Below are 20129 nucleotides of genomic sequence, written 5' to 3'. Positions count from 1 at the left end.
CTATTTTTTTCGGCACCTTTGTTTCCTTAGTTCTGCACGTTCAAATCCGTTTGGTGTTGGTCTTAACGGCCTCTAAACGTCTTGAGGGGTTATTAAGGCCATCACAGGAACTTACTGACCATCCAGCAGTTATATATTAGTCCTGAGCTAAAGTATAATGGCTGGTAAACTCTCAATGCATTTACACCGAGAAGCTGCTGGGTGCATATTTTGTGTATCCCTTATTGTCAATTGTGGCGTGTGCTTGTTCACCTGTATTCAGGGTAAGGTGAGATTATTATTATTCACAGAGAGTATACTCACTAACGTGACTGCATCAATGAGAAAATCCGTAGGAGCCGTGATGAGGGTTCGAATCTATTATTATTATTATTATTATTATTATTATTATTATTATTATTATTATTATTATTATTATTATATAGGCCCTCCAACCCTGGACAAACATTCCTTTTATATATTATTATTACTATTATTATTATTTAAAAAATATTATCTTATTTCTAAAAGTAATTATTAGGTAAAATGTTAGCTCAGAAGGTATCAAAATTCAGCTACCGTATATCATATGCCTAAGGCAGCCTGCGATATCTTGCTGGGACTCTACATAAAGATATCTTGCTGGGACTCTACATAAAGATATCTTGCTGGGACTCTACATAAAGATATCTTGCTGGGACTCTACATAAAGATATCTTGCTGGGACTCTACATAAAGATATCTTGCTGGGACTCTACATAAAGATATCTTGCTGGGACTCTACGTAGTGTACAAGTGCACTCGACTTCCACCAGTTTACATTTTAATGTCTTTGTTGCAGAGTGAAGCTCTCAGGCCCTCTGATAACAGCAGACAATGCCTCGTCGGGTCTATCTTTCTTATTCGGTCAAACTGCGTCTTGGGTAAATACAGATTTATGCCAGAAATACGAGTAGTACAAAACGTGGATTTTTCGTTCAGGGGTGCAGCAGTTCGTATTCTAAACATTGTATCCACAGTATTTACGAGTACTATCAATACTGTTATTATAATACCACTGTAGTATTAATAAACTGTTTACTACTTCTATTTCTACTGCTATTGATGATTCTTCTCAGAACTATTACTACTATTACTGTTACTGCAACTAATAATAGTGCTTCAACTACTACTACTATGTAATAATAATAATAATAATAATAATAATAATAATAATAATAATAATAATAAAGCATCTTAATAATAATATTAAAAAAACAAATGGTTAAAGGAACGTCACACAGATATCTGGGATATCCCATAAATAATCATGAGAACTGATACGAGTTATCTATATAAAAAATAGCCATCTGCTTCATGTTATCAATCTGGTTCTGTGTTGGGACAACTCATGCTTGCAGTTGCTAATTATCAGAAGAAGGCGCTATGCCAGTATGACTATACAGAACTTTTTTGTTTGCACTTGTGGGTACAAGGGATGATTGCGTATGTCGCTAGTGTGCAGACTTTAAGAGTTTTTTTCCTTCTCGCCACTAATTTTTCATGGAACACAACTTGCCAATCTGTTTACAACCTGGTCTCCAATTATTGCTGGGTGAACGAACGGTTGGAGGTCGGTGCCCAGTCGATCCTCCCTACCCAGGCCGAAAGGAATACGAATACAGACTATGACTTTTAGATGAAGGAATATTAAACAACCACTCGAACTATTGGAGATTGAATGCAGACCCTGCAAAGAGCTAGGTTGAGATTGAGAATTGCTAGGAATAACTTAATAACTGCTGGTATATATTAAGAAATGTTGGGTTAATCTGGGAAATGCTGAAGAACACTAAGAATTGCCTAGACGATCTAAGAATGAGTGGTATAGACCAAAATAAGTATTGCTGGGAAAGCATTAGTCCATCGATCTGTAGGGTGCTTAAGAGTTTCTGCTGCTGCTGCTGCTGATGTTTCTGCTGTTACTGTCGCTTCTGCTGTTAATTTTGCTGCTACTTACCTCTGCCAAGCTATGCTTATTGATGGTACGGCTACAAAGACAGTGGCTATTAGTTATATTTATGATCATACCCTAATATGCCAATCTATAGAGATCTTTATGTGTTTTTTGTATTAATAATTCAGAGTAACTGTGGGAACCGTTTCAATGATTGGGAAGGCGCCGTCTGAACATTAATATATATATATACATATATATATATATATATATATATATATATATATATATATATATATATATATATATATATATATATATATATATATATATATATAAATATAATATATATATAGGTGCACAAGTATATAGGTGTATTAATTAATACATTAATGTATTACCTGTTCATACCTGTTGCCCATTTGCTTGCATTTATCCAATACCCTTATGAAACTTGTATTGTTAGGAGAAGTATAACAATGACATTTTTTTCCTAAATACTAAATTTAAACAAAAGCTTAAAATTTATATTATCAGGCTTCCCCTCCAACCCCCCCCCCCCCCCGCCCCCCATTTGGAGATGTTTCGTAAATAGATGATATGAAAATGTTTTTCATAGTTGTACTAACTAGTTGTAAGTTCTATGAGGGTTACTAGACAAAGACTAGTTCTTCCAAGAGACTGCAGCTCAGAAATCAGAGTGCACCATAAGAGGATGTAATGAATTATCGTGTTAATAAAACATCATCATATTGTCTTGCCTCTGTATTTTTTTTTAGTTTAACATTTGTCTCCAATTCCACCTTCCCTCCTGCGCTACGGCGACGACACATCCCCAGGCGACGGCAGGTGTCTGAGGACCGATGACACATCTCTTGGCGACGACAGCACGTCCTCCAAGGGAACAACGAAACACTCGGGCGACATCTCATTCTCGAATGGCGACAACATTGGCAAGTCTGCAAGTCAATCGTCTCCCCATAGTTTTATTGAGTTCGTAATGCAACGGAGATGCCTACAGGCCTGGTACATCCCTCGCTGCAAGTCATGTCTACGATCCACTGGTAACAGTTATTCGCAGTAAACACTAGTTTTACCAACACAAATGCTCAGGTACAGATGAGGGCAGTACGCACATACGAGCCGGGACAAGCACACCGTGTGCTTGGGTAGTTACTGGCCGCGTGTTAATAGTACCACCGAAGTATCAACATAAATATGCAGGTACATTTAACCCCAGTTAGGCAGATGCTAACTGCCAAAGTAATAACATATGTCCGAGATACTTCTTACGTCTAACGTGACTGGTTAGCGGACCTTCTGACACCCTCTCTGGCTGTGGGTGGAAGGTGAATTGACGCTGGAGCAACTTCCCTGAGAATTGGCGCCCTGATTGTCTCCACTGGGTCCTGGTGAACCCATATCGTGGGACCTGAGATTCCAGCTCCTGCGACCTGCACAACTGATCTGGGAAGTGGGCTGCTCCTCTCGTCGCTGGTGATCTGCTGGATGAAGGGGCTGACATAGGAATAAGGTGAGTCCCTCGGGCTGGCGTATCTCCCTGATACCTTGTGAGACCCGCTGGGCGACCGGGTCTTGGGGTTTGGGATAGATTCCGTCCCGTTGTCGCCAGCCGAGGTTGAGGGTTTGTAGATCTCTGAAACCACCATGTAGTAGGGCGGAGGTGGCGCCTCTGTTTTGATCACTTCCTCGTAGGTAGGTGGGTCGTCGCTCGCTTCTTCCACGTCGACAGCTCTTGCAGCGTTGACAAGAGCCTGCGGATAATACAAAAGCAATGGTCAACAATGCACTCCTCTCGTCCCTAAACATTTGGTTAATAAAAATAGATGCACATAATAATACTTATGGATTGTATTAAAATTTACATGTTTGCATCACAAACTATGAGAAAACAGTAGTGATTTGCACTTCATGGAAAGTAGTGATTTGTATGTGTAATAATTAATTGATTAGACAAAACACATGCCTCTTAGATACAAGATACTAGGCACACAACTGTATATATAGAGCTGATATACATAAAAGTGATAAGATAAGATCTTAACTCTCCATGATAAATAACTATTTTTCTTAACAAGTTCCTTGTGAGCTGTCACATGGAGCTCGTTGCTGGTAAGTGCTCTCACGCGAAGTGCATTTGTTGCATGTCTTATAAACTTGTGCTTAACTGTTATAACTCAGCCATTGAAAGCGTGAGTATCAGCACCAGTCAGAGGTATCTTATCACCCATGAGGATAATTTTCCATAATATGATATACTATTACATATCTTACAAACAACATGATTAAAAAATTGATATTGAATTGAATTGTGAACACTCACTCTTAGTCTCCAAAGATAATAAGGATAGGAAAAATCATATTAGGCTTTATTTATTTATTCATATTGTTTAATTCCACCCATTCCCTCCTTTTTTTGGTGTGTTCTAAATTCAGTACAAGTAAATGTTTACGGAAGACTGATATTCATGCGTGTATAATCAAGACGTGTTACTAAAATGCATAACAGCACACTGTGAACTATATGTGTTATATCGGGTTCTTCTTTTTAAAAACTGATAGGTTGCTTAATCTGAATATTTTTCTACAAATACATTTCTCAATATTCATCTCTTCCTGTCCTTATACAATATATCTAGCCAGATACTGCCATGATTATATTATGTGCATTCTTAATTTTTCTGTATTTCACTTCAATATTGAACACAATGAACTTCATGAAATCAACTTAAATATATATTTTCTATATAAAGCTTTTATTATTTTCATTCAATTTACAACTTTATTCTTTTAACAAATAAAAATATATGCATATTAGTCTTAATTTAATTACATTGATCCTATTTATTGTTATCCCAAATTTTCCATAGATTCAACTGTTCATTGGTGGAAGAGTTTCATGAATATATCTATGTAAATGTTCTCATTGTTGTGAAGCAATACATTTCACAGCTAGAAAGTGAAGGAACGACGACGTTTCGGTCCGTCCTGGACCATTCTCAAGTTGATTGTGAGAATCGACTTGAGAATGGTCCAGGACGGATCGAAACGTCGTCGTCCCTTCGCTTTCTAGTGCGTTGTTTGGTCAACATATTTCAGCCACGTTATTGTGACTCTTCGTCTCCGAATATGATTTATTTTATTTGTATATATATTTTTTTATATATACAAGAGTTCTTACATTTTTGTACAGCCAATAGCACGCATAGCGTTTCGGGGAAGGCCTTGATAATCGCACAGGGATAAATGTTTGCAAATTAGACACTCAACCAACAAGTTGTTCTTATTCAACAACACAGTATGGCTATCTATATTATTTCCCCAGTTTGAATAAATTGGAGTACTAAACTTCGCGAAGCACGATAGATTTCAACGTATTAGATGACTATTACTGTCCTGAATGTATTACTGTGGCTATTCTTACCTCTTTTATTATCATTTAAATTGAGGCTACAGCGCGTTATCATTTGAGACTGGCAGCCTAGTTTTTATTACACAATATAAACACATTTAACCATTGTACGCTATTGGGGAGGACCGCTGTTCGGAACGTAACAGCTAGTACGGAATGATAGTGTATAATGTGTGTATGGGAGTAGGCCACGAGAGGCGAGGCTTGATTTTCCTGGTTTAGCAATAGGAAAGTTTCATCAATAATTAATCGCGGAAGGGTTATTAAGGCAACTAAAATATCAAAACCAACCTGCAAATATAATTTTGTTCTGATTACAGTTCAGGATTAAAATAGAATAAGCTATCAGTGTGTATATACACGAGAAGCCGCACACAATACCTTTGTGTATATGCCAGTTGACCAGTAGGTCACCATGGAGATAGCATGGAGGAAGTGAAGTGGATCACTGTGATGTCGAGTGGCCGAACACCAATAACGCAAAACAAGATTATTTAGATTTATTGACCGATTTGGACGTGTGTTCGATCTAATTTCACACCAATCTATTTTTCCTCTACTACATCTATTTCTCTCTAACACTCACACAGACACACACATTCCCAGGCCGTAGCAGCTGTCAAACTCCCAGGTATATATTTACTGCTGTCTGAACAAGCGCATCAGAGTGAAACAAACTTTGCCCATTTTATTTACTTATTTATTTTTATTTATTTATTTATATTTGTATTCATTTGTATCCGCCTTCGCCAGGAATCCAACCCAGGATATTAGGACTACGATCCCTAAATGCTATCCACTCAGCCGCGAGGCCTGTTTTGTGTATTCACCTAGTTGTGCTTGCGGGGGTTGAGCTCTGGCTCTTTGGTTCCGTGTGTGTGTGTGTACTCACCTTGTGTGTGTGTGTGTGTAATTACCTAAGTGTAGTTACAGGATGAGAGCTACACTCGTGGTGTCCCGTCTTCACACCACTCTGTCATGTGTGTGTGCGTGTGTGTGTGTGCCCGTTGTTTATGACGGGGGACCTCCACACAAACCAAATATATCTATAGCATCTATCTTTCATTAGATGAAAGGAAACGCGTTCAAGCATTTCTGTCACGCCCGAGAATCGAACCCAGGATTCCCAATTATGAGTCGGGAACGAGGTAATCTGTTATCCGAGACCTTGAGTAGGACGGCACGATTGGGCAACGATTTTCCCTGATTTTCCCCAGCAGTAATTGGAGACTAAGAGAGTGGGGACATTTGACGACTCTTGCAGCATCCTTGAACTTGACTTGCACTCATATCTGGCTCAACACTCCTGTTTTTATAGTGATAACGTGTGATTATATGTGGAGCCTTTTCTAACCCATCCAAGCAGCTCCCACCCCCTCCATTTGTCTGTCTGTCTGTCTGTCTGTCTGTCTGTCTGTCTGTCTGTCTGTCTGTCTGTCTCTGTCTCTGTCTCTGTCTCTGTCTCTGTCTCTGTCTCTCTCTCTCTCTCTCTCTCTCTCTCTCTCTCTCTCTCTCTCTCTCTCTTTCTCTCTCTCTTTCTCTCTCTCTTTCTCTCTCTCCCTCTCTCTCTCTCTCTCTCTCTCTCTCTCTCTCTCTCTCTCTCTCTCTCTCTCTCTCTCTCTCTCTCTCTCTTTCTCTCTCTCTTTCTCTCTCTCTTTCTCTCTCTTTCTCTCTCTCCCTCTCTCTCTCTCTCTCTCTCTCTCTCTCTCTCTCTCTCTCTCTCTCTCTCTCTCTCTCTCTCTCTCTCTCTCTCTCTCTCTCTCTCTCTCTCTTTCTCTCTCTCTTTCTCTCTCTTTCTCTCTCTCCCTCTCTCTCTCTCTCTCTCTCTCTCTCTCTCTCTCTCTCTCTCTCTCTCTCTCTCTCTCTCTCTCTCTCTCTCTCTCTCTCTCTCTCTCTCTCTCTCTCTTTCTCTCTCTTTCTCTCTCTTTCTCTCTCTCTTTCTCTCTCTCTCTCCCTCTCTCTCTCTCTCTCTCTCTCTCTCTCTCTCTCTCTCTCTCTCTCTCTCTCTCTCTCTCTCTCTCTCTCTCTCTCTCTCTCTCTCTCTTTCTCTCTCTTTCTCTCTCTCTCTCTCTCTCTCTCTCTCTCTCTCTCTCTCTCTCTCTCTCTCTCTCTCTCTCTCTCTCTCTCTCTCTCTCTCTCTCTCTCTGCTCTGTCCACAGAGCATTCTCTCTCTCAAATCATATACACTGATGGTTCCCTACACCGAACCACGGGTGCAGCTGGAAGTGCAGTTGCCCTGACAATGGGCGATGGCTTGTACTTTGAGTGGGGAGTCCGTATAAACAACTGGGCCTCTACCCTTCAGACTGAACTATTTGCCTTGCTCCTTGCACTGAAATGTGTACAAGTCTCCAAACTTGATACATTAATTGTGACTCTTTATCATCCTTAAATGCTCTCAACTCTTTAAGACATAACTGTTACATGCTCGTGTCCGAAGCTAGACCCAAATACAACAAAATTATTAATGATGGTAACGGAGTCCATTTCATGTGGTCTCCATCTCATGTTGGCCTCCGAATGCATGATAGAGCTGATAAGTTAGCCAAAGAATCTGCCTTTAAAGGAAACGTTGAGTGTAACTTTCGATTGTCAATGAACAATCTGAGAGCAGCAGTACACCAAGAACTTCAACAAAACCTTGTAGATCTGAGGCAAAGTGAAATTGACACCAGTAATTCCATCCAACAAATGGCTACTAGAGTTTAACTCGAGCAAGTGCAAAGTGATGAAGATAGGCTTAGGGAGCAAGAGGCCAAACATAGGTACCACCTGGGAGAGGAAATCCTTCAGGAGCTAGAAAGAGAGAAACATCTGTGGGTTGATATCACACTAGACCTGTCCCCTGAAGCCTACATCAAAAGGTAGAACCTTGTATACCTCATATGTCAGACCAATACTGGAATATGCGACTCCAGCGTGGAGTCCATATCTAGTCAAACACAAAAGGAAGTTAGAAAAGGTTCAGAGGTATGCCTGGAGGCTAGTCCTCGAGATGAGGAGTATGAGCTATGAGAAAAGATTACTGGAACTAAACCTCAAGACACTGGAAGACAGAGGCGTTAAGGGAGACATATGATCACCACCTATAAAATTCTCAGAGGAATTGACAGGGTAGATAAACTGTTTAACACGGGTAGTACGCGAACAATGGGACACAGGTGGAAGAGAGTACCTAAATGAGCCACAGAGACGTTAGAAAGAACTTTTTCAGTGTCAGAGTAGTTAACAGATGGAATGCACTAGGCAGTGATGTGGTGGAGGCTGACTCCATACACAGTTTCAAGTGTAGATATGATAGAGCCCAGTAGGCTCAGGAACCTGTACACCAGTTGATGAACAGTTGAGAGGCGGGAGCAAAGAGCCAGAGCTCAACCCCCACAAGCACAACTAGGTGAGTACCACCACAGGGATACCAACACCACGACAGGTATTCCATTAATCATTTGTTACCTTCACAGTTATTTGTTTTTTATTTTTTATTTTATTTATATAAGTTTATATATATATATATATAATTTATATAATATTTTTATTATTTATATTTATTATTTTTATATTTCGGGCAGCGTTTCGGCTGCCCGAAGAGTTGTTACATTCTTGTACAGCCACCAGCACGCGTAGCGTTTTGGGTCGTCCTTAATACCTAATTTCCCCTGGAATACAACCCGCCAAATCGTTTAACAACTAGGAACCCATTCACTGCTGGGTGAACAGAGGCTACAGTTAAGGATTGGCGCCCAGTCAATCCTCCCAGGTCAGGGATACGAACCCAGGCTAAATCGCTCGCGAAGCGCCGGCCGAGTGTCTTACCACTGCGCCACGGGGAGTATTCTATACATTGTTATATAAATACTTATTTTGTATTATCTTTATGGGTACTTTCAAATCATCACCATGACCAACCTCATCACTATCTCTACCATCATCACCACCATCTTTATCACCATCATCACCACCACCATTATCACCATCACCGCCATCATTATCACCATCACCACCACCATCATCACCATCATCATCACCACCATCACCATCATCACCACTATTACCATCATTATCATCACCACACCTTCATCGTTATCACCACCATCTTTATCACCATCATCACCACCACCATTATCACCATCACCGCCATCATTATCACCATCACCGCCATCATTATCACCATCACCACCATCATTATCACCATCACCACCAACATCACCACCACCATCATCACCACCATCATCACCATCACCACCACCATCATCACCACCATCACCATCATCATCACCACCACCACCATCACCACCATCATCACCATCATCATCACCATCATCATCACCATCATCACCACTATTACCATCATTATCACCACCATCATCACCACTACCACCATTAACAATCGTGTTGTTTATAACACCAGAGGATAAACAATCCTGTAGTGTTGTATCCCCTTCTCAGCCAACTGAAAACAATCATTGTTTACATACAGATCAAACTCTTAACCAGTTTATTGACAATTTAATCATCAATTGTATGCCATCATACACACTTGTATTCCATTAGCTGAAGGTATCATACAAGCCTTTAGGTTTTAGTTTTGTTTATTAATTATTTACATATTGTGTAAGTTCTTTTATTTATTCCTTAATTAAATCTTTCACTTCATACGTGAATATGAATATAATACTAATTCATTGTATTGGCAAGTCTGGGTTAAATGGGAGCTCTTGTAGGTCGAGTTGATTGTCACCTCGTCCTCTATGATTGTCACCTCGATCTCTATGATTGTCACCTTGCACCTTGTTCTTCGTGACTGTCACCTTACCCTCTATGAATGTCACCTTATCTTCCACAATAACCACATAGGCGACTGATCCAAGTAATATTTCACACGAAGAGATGGAACGCAAGAAGAAAAGAAACTGTTAACTGAATAGCGAGATAAGAAATAACACCAGATTGCTTATCAAACGTTACGTGATCTTATCGTGTTCCTGAAGACGACGCACCCACGACGACGACGACAAGTCTCGACCAGTGGCTGGACCGGTGGCTGGACCAGTGGCTGGACCAGAGGCTCCACCAGTGGCAACAAAGGGGGGCGGTGGTAACAAGGACTGGTGGTTAGGGAGAGTATCTGGGTAGTTTCCCAGATGCAACACAGACCGAACGAGTCTCTCACCGTCTGGCTAATGAATCCCAGCTGCGGTCAGACTTTTAAGGCGCCTTTACGGCTGGACTTACACGCTTTCAGCCGCCGCAAGACGAGAGGAGTTATAGATGTCAGTCGCCGCAAGACAAAGAAAGCTAGAGTCCACATGCAGCAAAACAAGTGGAAGTTAGGTTCCAGGCGCCAAAACAAGAAAGGTTATGTTCCTGGCACCGCAAGACGAGATAAGTTAAGTTCCAGACGCCGTAAGACTATTATCTTTTGTAATCCATCAAGAGTTGACTATTACCTTCTGTAATACATCAGGAGTTGAACATAACTCCAAGCAGCAGTTAAGAGTTGGCAATATCTTCCCGTAAAAAGGCCAAGAGTTGACTATTACCTCCTGAAGAGTTACAGTCCCGCTCCTGTGCCAAGTAAGTCCACTACGGGCTCACCATAGCCCGTGCTACTTGCAACTTTTTGTTCCGAGTAGCGGAATCTAAAACAACAACAACAACATACCTCCTGAAATACGTTAAGAGGTACTAAAACTTCCTGTAATAAGTTAAGATTTACTAAAACCTCCTGTAACACATCAAGAGTTGGCTCTAACCCCCTGTATGTAACGCGTCAAGTGGAACTTCAACGGTAAACATTACTTATCAGGGAGGGGCCTGATCTGTAGATAGAGTGCCCTAAGGGTGAAAATTAGTTGCCTCCCACGCAAGGCGGATGTAAACACATACTCCGTCTGCCTTACAAAGAGAGGAGAAAAAAATAGCCATCTCACAAAATATATTAGTCTCTCCGAAAACAAAAAGTCTGAAGAATACGTGAGTGTTTGACAGCGGGTGCATGAGGCTACAATCTCGCTTATGACCACTAATATCATTGTCGAAACTCGCCTTGCACCACTAGGACATGTATTCGAGGAGATAAGTGGTATCTAGCAGGGGTCTGAGTCAGTCACCGGTCAAGACGACAGCGATAAACACACTCTACTCAATACGCTGCCTAATATGGAAATGATTGCTATTTGGTAAGAGGCGAAAACGAAACGGGTTCCGCAGTAACTCTCTGTGGGGCCAGCCAGAGGCTTAGGGGCCCCGCGCAGGAATATCCCTGCAAAACAATAATAAAAAGGTAGCAGTGATGTAAAAGAAGACCCGTGGTAGGGTAATACAGGGACCCCAGGGTCAGTAGAGAGGGCAGACGAACAAGACCTCCGGGGTCAGTGACAAGCCGGTCTAACATATCTTATCAAAGCATGGCATTTCTTATGTACACCGCTCCAGTATATACGTTTACTGTTAGTCAATAATTAATGTCGGCAGAATTACTCTCTGTTGCCACCCCCACCACCCCAAATGTTACTCTACCTTCCGCAACCCTTGCTATAGCTACCACAACTCTTGCTATAGCTACCACAACTCTTGCTATAGCTACCACAACCCTTGCTATAGCTACCACAACCCTTGCTATAGCTACCACAACCCTTGCTATAGCTACCACAACTCTTGTTATAGCTACCACAACCCTTGCTATAGCTACCACAACTCTTGCTATAGCTACCACAACCCTTGCTATAGCTACCACAATCCTTGCTATAGCTACCAGAATCCTTGCTATAGCTACCGTAACCCTTGCTATAGCTACCACAACCCTTGCTATAGCTACCACAACCCTTGCTATATCTACCACAACCGATAATCCACATCATGGGGATTCCCCTCCCCCACTCCCCACCTACCACACTGTAGCTACTCATCACTTCTACAAAATGTTGTTCAATCCCCCACCCCCAACCCATTGGGCTGGACGATAGAGCGACGGTCTCGCTTCATGCAGGTCGGCGTTCAATCCCTGATCATCCAAGTGGTTGGCCACCATTCCTTCCCCGGCCGTCCCATCCCAAATCCTTATCCTGATCCCTTCCCAGTGCTATGTAGTCGTAATTGCTTGGCGCTTTCTCCTGACAATTCCCTCCCTCCCCCCCCCCCCCCGCAACTGGTCACTTCTACAACATTGTACATTATTCATCTCTTCGACATTAGTGTTTTTATTTGTGCGTACCTCCGCGGGATATTAGTCTCATGATGCGATAACATGCGAGGATATTGGCAAAACAGATAACAGGAGACCCACCGGTCCGTGATAGTTATCTGCTGTGTGAGGAGGATGATAGCTAATTTCACTTCCAAGTATCTTTCATACTTTCAGGGTCTCGGTAGTACAGTTGGGTTCGTTCTCGCTCTCGAACCACGGGAATCAAGGGTTCGAATACTGAGCAGGACAGAAATGGTTACGCACTTTTCCTTTCACCTAATGCCTCTGTTTACCTAGCAATAAATTGGAACCCGGTAGTTAAGTCAGCTTGTTGCGGGGTTGCATCCTGGGGATGGTCAGTAATTGGCAAAACGTGTACGAATACACTCTGGCTTCCTATCCTCCGACACAATGAATTACAATTATCATTATACAGCACCTTAGTGTATTATGTACGTTAAAGAGAGCATTTCCAGCTTGAACTTGAACCAAAGTCCAGAATTAAACTTGAACCGTTATAGTACCAGTAAAGCTTGAGCAGCTACACTTCAGCAAGAAAACGTGCCCTAACATGGCGCACATTCCTGGTACTGATCAGTCGGCTGTGAGCCAGCCGTCTGTGTTAATCACTGTGGCTGGTCCTCTCCTCCGTTGCCACCACCACCAGCTTATAACCGCGGACCCTCAACAGGCGCCACAATAGGCTACCGGCAACGCTGCTAGGAAAAGCATCCTCCAGCACACCCTTTACGGCAGAGGGAGGGAGCTGATGTCCTCTACAATAAGGCTGTAATTTGAAACGATGTTTCCTCCACTTGGGGAGCAATGAAGTATGACCCACCAACGACCCGATCACCCAACCACTCCTTTACCCCACCGTTGACCACTACCACAGGTACAGGTAAATACCTCACTTCTACAGTGATCAATACAGATCAATTTCATAATTTATTCAAGAGATTTGTAACTATATGGATTACACACACACAGTTATGGGAACAAAAGTGCAATGGCGTACTGGTCAATGTGATAACACACAGAAACAGAAAAACACAGAAATGATACACTGAATATTTTGATCTCTAATCTGAGAGACACCAGCAGAATAAAGAGAGAAGCCGTTTATATAAGAAATGGGAAAGACCCGGTTATTCTAAGTCAGGTCAACGTCCCTTCCTAAGCTCCAGGTAACAGCCTACGAAAGGCATAATGGTCGACAGCCTCAGGTAGCCATTGACCTTGACAGATAATGAAGTTTGAAGTATTATTTCCATATGAAGTCTTCTATTTTTCGTTTTAATTATATTTTTGAGGCTTCGCAATATTAAAATTCTGCCAATCTATTTTATATAGTCTTTTAATGGACGAAAGATTGGGGGATGTAATTTATTGCTGAAAAAATGAAGGGTTGTGAGCGCAGGTAATGATGATACAGGTGCCAAATATCAGTTAAACAATGTTTAAATTGCGAAATCTTAATACGAAAAATATCTAGATGTTAATAATTAGTAAGGATTTTAATTATGCCAGCAAATCAATGTACCAATATACGGAATAAGGCAAATACGCTACTGGGATTTATTTACAAAAGTGTTTACAATAAATTATCTAGCAAGGATATATATTCAGCGAGAGGTATACACAGGTTTAATATAATTTTACGACTAGGTCACAAAGATTAAGCAAGAAAGAGAAGGGTCGGCAGACTGCATTTTCTTGGACTCTTGGAAAGTCTTTGACACAGTACTCCATAAGAGGCTGGTGCATAAGTTGGAAAAACAGGCAAGAGTAACTGGTAAGGTGCTCCAGTGGATAAGGGCGAACCTAAGTAATAGGAAGCATAGAGTTACGGTGAGGGGTGAGACCTCAGAATGGCGTGAAGTCACCAGTGGAGTTCCAGTGTTCTGTACTTGGACCTATTCTGTTTCTGATATATGTAAATGATCTTTCAGAAGGTATATACTCATTCATCTCAATGTTTGCTGATGATGCCAAAATTATGAGAAAGATTAAGACAGGAGGACAGCTTGAGGCTTCAAGATGACCTGTACAAACTGAAGGAATGGTCCAATAAATGGTTGCTAGAGTTTAACCCAAGCAAATTTAAAGTAATGAAAGTGGGTTTAGGAAGCAGGAGGTACCATTTAGGAGATTAAATTCTTCAAGAATCAGAGTGAGAAAGACCTGGGGGTTGATATCAGGGCAGACCTGTTCCCTGAAGCCTATATCAAGAGGATATCATCAGCGGCATATGCTAGGTTGGCCAACATAAGAACGGCCTTTAGAAACTTGCGTACGGAAACATTCAGAACTTTGTATACTACATATGTCAGACCAATCCTGGAGTATGCAGCTCCAGCATGGAGTCCGTATTTCGTCAAGCACAAGACTAAATCGGAGAAGGTTCAGAGATATACCACCAGACTAGTACCCGAGCTGAGGGGTATGAGCTACGAGAAGAAATTACGGGAACTAATGAACAAAGTTCATTAGTTCTACGAGAACTAAACCTCACGTCGCTGGAAAAAGGAAGCGTTTGGGGAGACATGATCACCACATGCAAGATTCTCAGAGGAATTGAATGGGTAGATAAAAAACAATTTATTTAACACAGGGGGGGGGGAGACACATGCACAAGGGGACACAGGTGGAAACTGAGTACCCATATGAGCCATAGAGATATTAGAAATAACTTTTTAGTGTCAGATTAGTTAACAGATGGACTGCATTAGAAAGTGATGTGGTGGAGGCTGACTCCATACATAGTTTCAAATGTAGATATGATAGGGCCTAATAGGCTCAGGAATCTGTACACCAGTTGATTGACTGTTGAGAGGCGGGACCAAAGAGCCGGAGCTCAACCCCTGCAAACACAAGTAGGTGAGTACAGCTTCTCGGTATATATACTCTTATTTTAGTCCTGGACTATGTGCGGGACTGGCTGGTCAGTAAGCTGTTGTGGTTGCTTCAATAATCCTTCAGAGTTATTAAGCATTATTATAGGCATTATAGGCATCAGAGTTATTATAGACCCAACACCAAACTAATCATCTAAGATCTTAGGGAAGAATTCACTGAAAGGTGTACTCCCGCGTCTTAGTACATGTACGCCAATGAGTTACTTTAGTCCTGGACAATGTTCAGGCCTACAGTATACTTTCTGGCTGGTCAGTACGCTTGTATAATGACCTTAATAACGGTTGATAGGCCTTAATTAAGTCCTAACACCAAACTTAACATCTAATGTTATTCTTCAACTTGATAGGCCCCAATCTCATGTTAGGCTTCTTTTTAAATTACACTTCACTTTTGGTTGTCGGTCTATGGATTGGACACTCGTCTCATTTGAGAGAGAAGAGATGTATTCTTTATATTTAGAGTTTAGTGCAAGAGTTTAGTGCAGTTGGAGCTGGTTGTGTTCAGGGTTCCCTTCCCTGGGCACCTACATTCTACATACATCAAAATTCATTTGAACGTGTACCGGTAAGAATGGCAACGGTAAACCCGGGAATTAAGAGGCTTCTCATTTGAAGAGAGATTTAGACAGCTTAATTTACATTTCTTGAAAGGTGAACAGAAAGGGGTGGCATGATTGAAGTATAGAAATGGATGACAGGGTATAACAAAGGGGATGTCAATAGTGACAATATATCAGCAAAAAATCGAACACGAAACAATGGCTACTAACTGGATAAGTTTAGATTCAGAAAATGAATCATGGGTAAATATTGGTTTTGGATTACTGTTGTTGAATTACGGAACAAACCAAACCATAAACAAATGTTTATTTCCAAGGAAGTGTGGATGGCAATTTATATAAACCATATTGGTTACGTAATAGACGCGGGATCACTAGATTGTTTTAATTGAAGGTTCGACACACTGTGTCTCTGGATAAGTTTGGTTAGGGATAAACAAGATCTGCCTCGCGTGGGTAGTTTCATTTAATCTTATGCTCTTACGTTCTAATGTCCTAGATTGGTTACTTCCCATTCCTCGCACAAGATACTCCTGTCACTGTTATTATTCTCCGGTATAGTGTCTCAGTTTGGAGCCCGAATATTCAGTGTTTAATTTCACGGTTTCTCGATTCACTTGTAGAAAGAATCGAAAGAGAGAAAAAAAACTTCATTTCTGGCAGAGGTTTAAGAAGGAAATAATACCCTTCACGCCTGCCAGGGGTAGAAGAAGGGAACACGCCTCTACACTCCTGCCAGGGGTGGAAGGAGGGAACACGCCGTCACTCCTGCCAGGGGTGGAAGGAGGGAACACTCCGTCACTCCTGCCAGGGCGGGAAGGAGGGAACACTCCGTCACTCCTGCCAGGGCGGGAAGGAGGGAACACTCCGTCACTCCTGCCAGGGCGGGAAGGAGGGAACACTCCGTCACTCCTGCCAGGGCGGGAAGGAGGGAACACGCCCCTTCACGCCTGCCAGGGCGGGAAGGAGGGAACACTCCGTCACTCCTGCCAGAGCGGGAAGGAGGGAACACTCCGTCACTTCTGCCAGGGATGGAAGGAGGGAACACTCCGTCACTCCTGCCAGGGCGGGAAGGAGGGAACACTCCGTCACTCCTGCCAGGGCGGGAAGGAGGGAACACTCCGTCACTCCTGCCAGGGGTGGAAGGAGGGAACACTCCGTCACTCCTGCCAGGGGTGGAAGGAGGTAACACTCCGTCACTCCTGCCAGGGGTGGAAGGAGGGAACACTCCGTCACTCCTGCCAGGGGTGGAAGGAGGGAACACTCCGTCACTCCTGCCAGGGCGGGTAGGAGGGCACTCCGTCACTCCTGCCAGGGCGGGTAGGAGGGGACACTCCGTCACTCCTGCCAGGGCGGGAAGGGACAGCGTTTCCTCACGTAGAGAACATGTTCCTAACACTAGATCACTCATCACATAATATTCACATAATCATCACATAGTATTCACACTGTTAAGAGTAATAGCATGTAAACAGTGGCGAGGGCGGCTCTTGGGGCAACTGAGGCGGCTCAAAGTGGCTTGTGGCGGCGGTGATCTTGAAGGGACTGGCTGGCTGCTTGCTGGAGTAATTCACTACCACCAATGCATTTCCTGCTCCATCATCAGCTGACCAACAGCCTCCAGTTGAGCCATCCTCCACCACTCCACAGCGTTCCCTGCCCTTCTTCATCTCTCCACTCCGTCTGTGGAAACATTTAAAAATGTTAACGCAAAGGGATTACGAAACAATGAAATTTTCTCTACCTGTTGATGATTGGTAAGAATGCTCTTGGTCCTGAAGTACCAGTAGATGGCCTGAGCCCCGCAGAAGAACACCACCGACATGAGGATGACAGCTTTCCAGTTCTGTTGCAAGATGAAAACAGCAATGAGGGCGAGGTCGGCGAGCAAGAGCAGGGGCGAGACCACCGCAGCAACCACGGGAGGCCTCAACGCCAGCCTCCACGACACAACGTTCTCCTGATCCATCGTTGACATAAAACTTAACGCAATCAGCAGCCTCTCCTGGAACAACTTGGACTACCTTTACCTGTATTTTATATAATTTATTTGAGAACGGATATACAGGTAGGGTATAGGTCATTCCAAATTAGCAGCGGATGCAAAGGTGATGCTTTCTCTGTGCTGCATGGAACTGTACTGTTGGAGGGCGCGACCCGTCACCCAGGGAGGTGGACTACTTGGAGTAACTTGCGCATGCGCACTCCAGGCATGACCCACTGGGTGTCCCGTGACGTCACGGTCCCACTCTCCACCACCCTCCTGGCAAACACCTCAGGTCCCACATCCCACTGATAATAAACACAGTCTATAGATAAGGCTTTGACTCATACACACACACACACACTTAACTGCAAAAGTACGTTATTTCCAAAGACACACACACACACACACTAGTGTTATTTCTAGAACTGTATACATATACATACAGTACAGGCGTTCGCCAAGAGATTGGTTACTGGCACAGGCTAGGTGTCACACAGCCAGGGGTGTCACTCAGCCAGAGTGCCGCACAAAGTACCACACAGCCAAGGTGCCACATATAAGAGCTAGTGGAGGCACATGGCTGGCGGTCTTCGTAAGCTCAATCGTGTCAATCACAACACACACACATATTTATATATATTTCAACTTCAAGAAAAAGCATATATGGAAATATATTAATTACAATTACGATAGTTTCTCAAGCCAGGATTAGTCGGAAATACCAAAGTGCTTGAAGGAGAAACTGTCCAGATAAACTATTTAATTCTTCTCGAAATGCATAGTTTCCTGAGTAGTCAAGTCCTTACATGTGCATTTTTTTAATGCTGAATGTTCCCCCTCCTCGTTAATTAATAGTTGATGTTCAACACACGCCATACGTCCCAACTCCTATAATAATAATAATAATGATAATAATAATAATAATAATAATAATAATAATAATAATAATAATAATAATAATAATAAAATAAAATAAAACATATGTTGCATTGTTTACACATATAGGAAGCATCTACTGACCGATATCGACGTGTTCTGTCGCAAAATTTTCCACTATACCAGATCGCGACATTTTAATTTTAATCACCGGATCTGCTTAGATTTTGTGTCAGATATTTACATGTACGCATTCTTATATACATATACATACACATGCGCCCACGTCAGACGTAAATGTATAGCTTCTATTTAAGCATCTGTGCTCACCCGGTTGTGCTCATTTAGTCGTGCTTCAGCTCTTGTGTCTTGAATCTCAATCGACCAGAGCACAAATTTAAGAACCTATTTTTCTTTACTAGACAAGATGAAAGAATAATTATTCATAATGATTTCGTGGCAAAAAAAGGGTTATGGTGAATTGTTCAACTTAAGGATTCTGTTTAGAGAGAACCTTATTTAGAACAACTGCTGTGAAATGGATGTTGCTAGCTTAAGTTATTAAGTACAAATGCCTATGAAAATATCTGAAGTGGACAACCTATCCTCCAGCCAAACCTATAAGTCTACTTAACTTACTAACTTAGTTTTTAGTAAGTCAGTATTTGACCTTTACAGTAGATAACCAATTGACAGGATGACTCTTCCATACACTATAATAGCAAAGTTTTTTCTGAAACATAAATTAATATTATTATATATTGTGGAGCTATGCATATTTATAAGGGCATTGGACATCCCCCTGAGTGGAATTGCAGCCAACATTGGTCCGCTCCAGTCAGGATAATGTCAGTCAACGGGCACCCATTCCCGCAGCCTATCAACCGCGTTATCTTCGTTATCGAAATTATTTTACTAATTATCAATCCATTAATCTGTGATAGAGATAGAGTTGCCGTGGTAAGGTCTTGTTTATCTAGCCTCGTCCCACCACTCTCTGCACGGACGTTGCTTATGTATATTGCTACGCTACTCGCATATTATTATTATTGTTACCATTAATGATTTTGTTGTTCGTATTGATAATTTTGTGATGGTCTTCAGATGCCCTGGAGATAGACAGACAAGTATAAAGATAAACAAACATATATGCAGTAGATTGGACAGCAGAAGGACAAACATACAAATTGGCAGACAGACTGACAGACAGACACAGAAGATAGGAACATGATAAATAATGACAGTCACTCGAAA

At 42.1% G+C, this 20129-nt stretch overlaps 2 protein-coding genes across 2 annotated transcripts in view; one reads left to right on the top strand and one right to left on the bottom strand.

Annotated features, from left to right (window-relative positions):
- LOC123756737 (uncharacterized) overlaps positions 1-20129 on the top strand; it is a 36952-nt gene that overhangs the window by 5604 nt on the left and 11219 nt on the right. The window lies entirely within an intron of this gene.
- Positions 2666-18192, bottom strand: LOC123756736 (uncharacterized). Its single transcript, XM_045740019.2, has 2 exons — positions 17757-18192; positions 2666-3690 (listed from the first exon to the last, which is right to left on the bottom strand). The coding sequence occupies exons 1-2, from the start codon at positions 17988-17990 to the stop codon at positions 3211-3213; spliced, it is 714 nt and encodes a 237-aa protein (XP_045595975.2). The 5' UTR covers positions 17991-18192; the 3' UTR covers positions 2666-3210.

This window comes from Procambarus clarkii, chromosome 26 (genome assembly GCF_040958095.1).
Source record: "Procambarus clarkii isolate CNS0578487 chromosome 26, FALCON_Pclarkii_2.0, whole genome shotgun sequence".
Lineage (NCBI taxonomy): Eukaryota > Metazoa > Arthropoda > Malacostraca > Decapoda > Cambaridae > Procambarus > Procambarus clarkii.
Note: the sequence above shows the minus strand (reverse complement) of the source record. Positions and strands in the feature narration are given on the sequence as shown.

Bases quoted from the DNA above. Each gene is read 5' to 3' on its own strand.
- LOC123756736 (XM_045740019.2), bottom strand. From the start codon at position 17,990: ATGTCAACGATGGATCAGGAGAACGTTGTGTCGTGGAGGCTGGCGTTG. The intron at 3,691-17,756 runs GTAGAGAAAATT...TATTATCCGCAG, and splicing joins TTCTTACCAATCATCAACAG to GCTCTTGTCAACGCTGCAAG.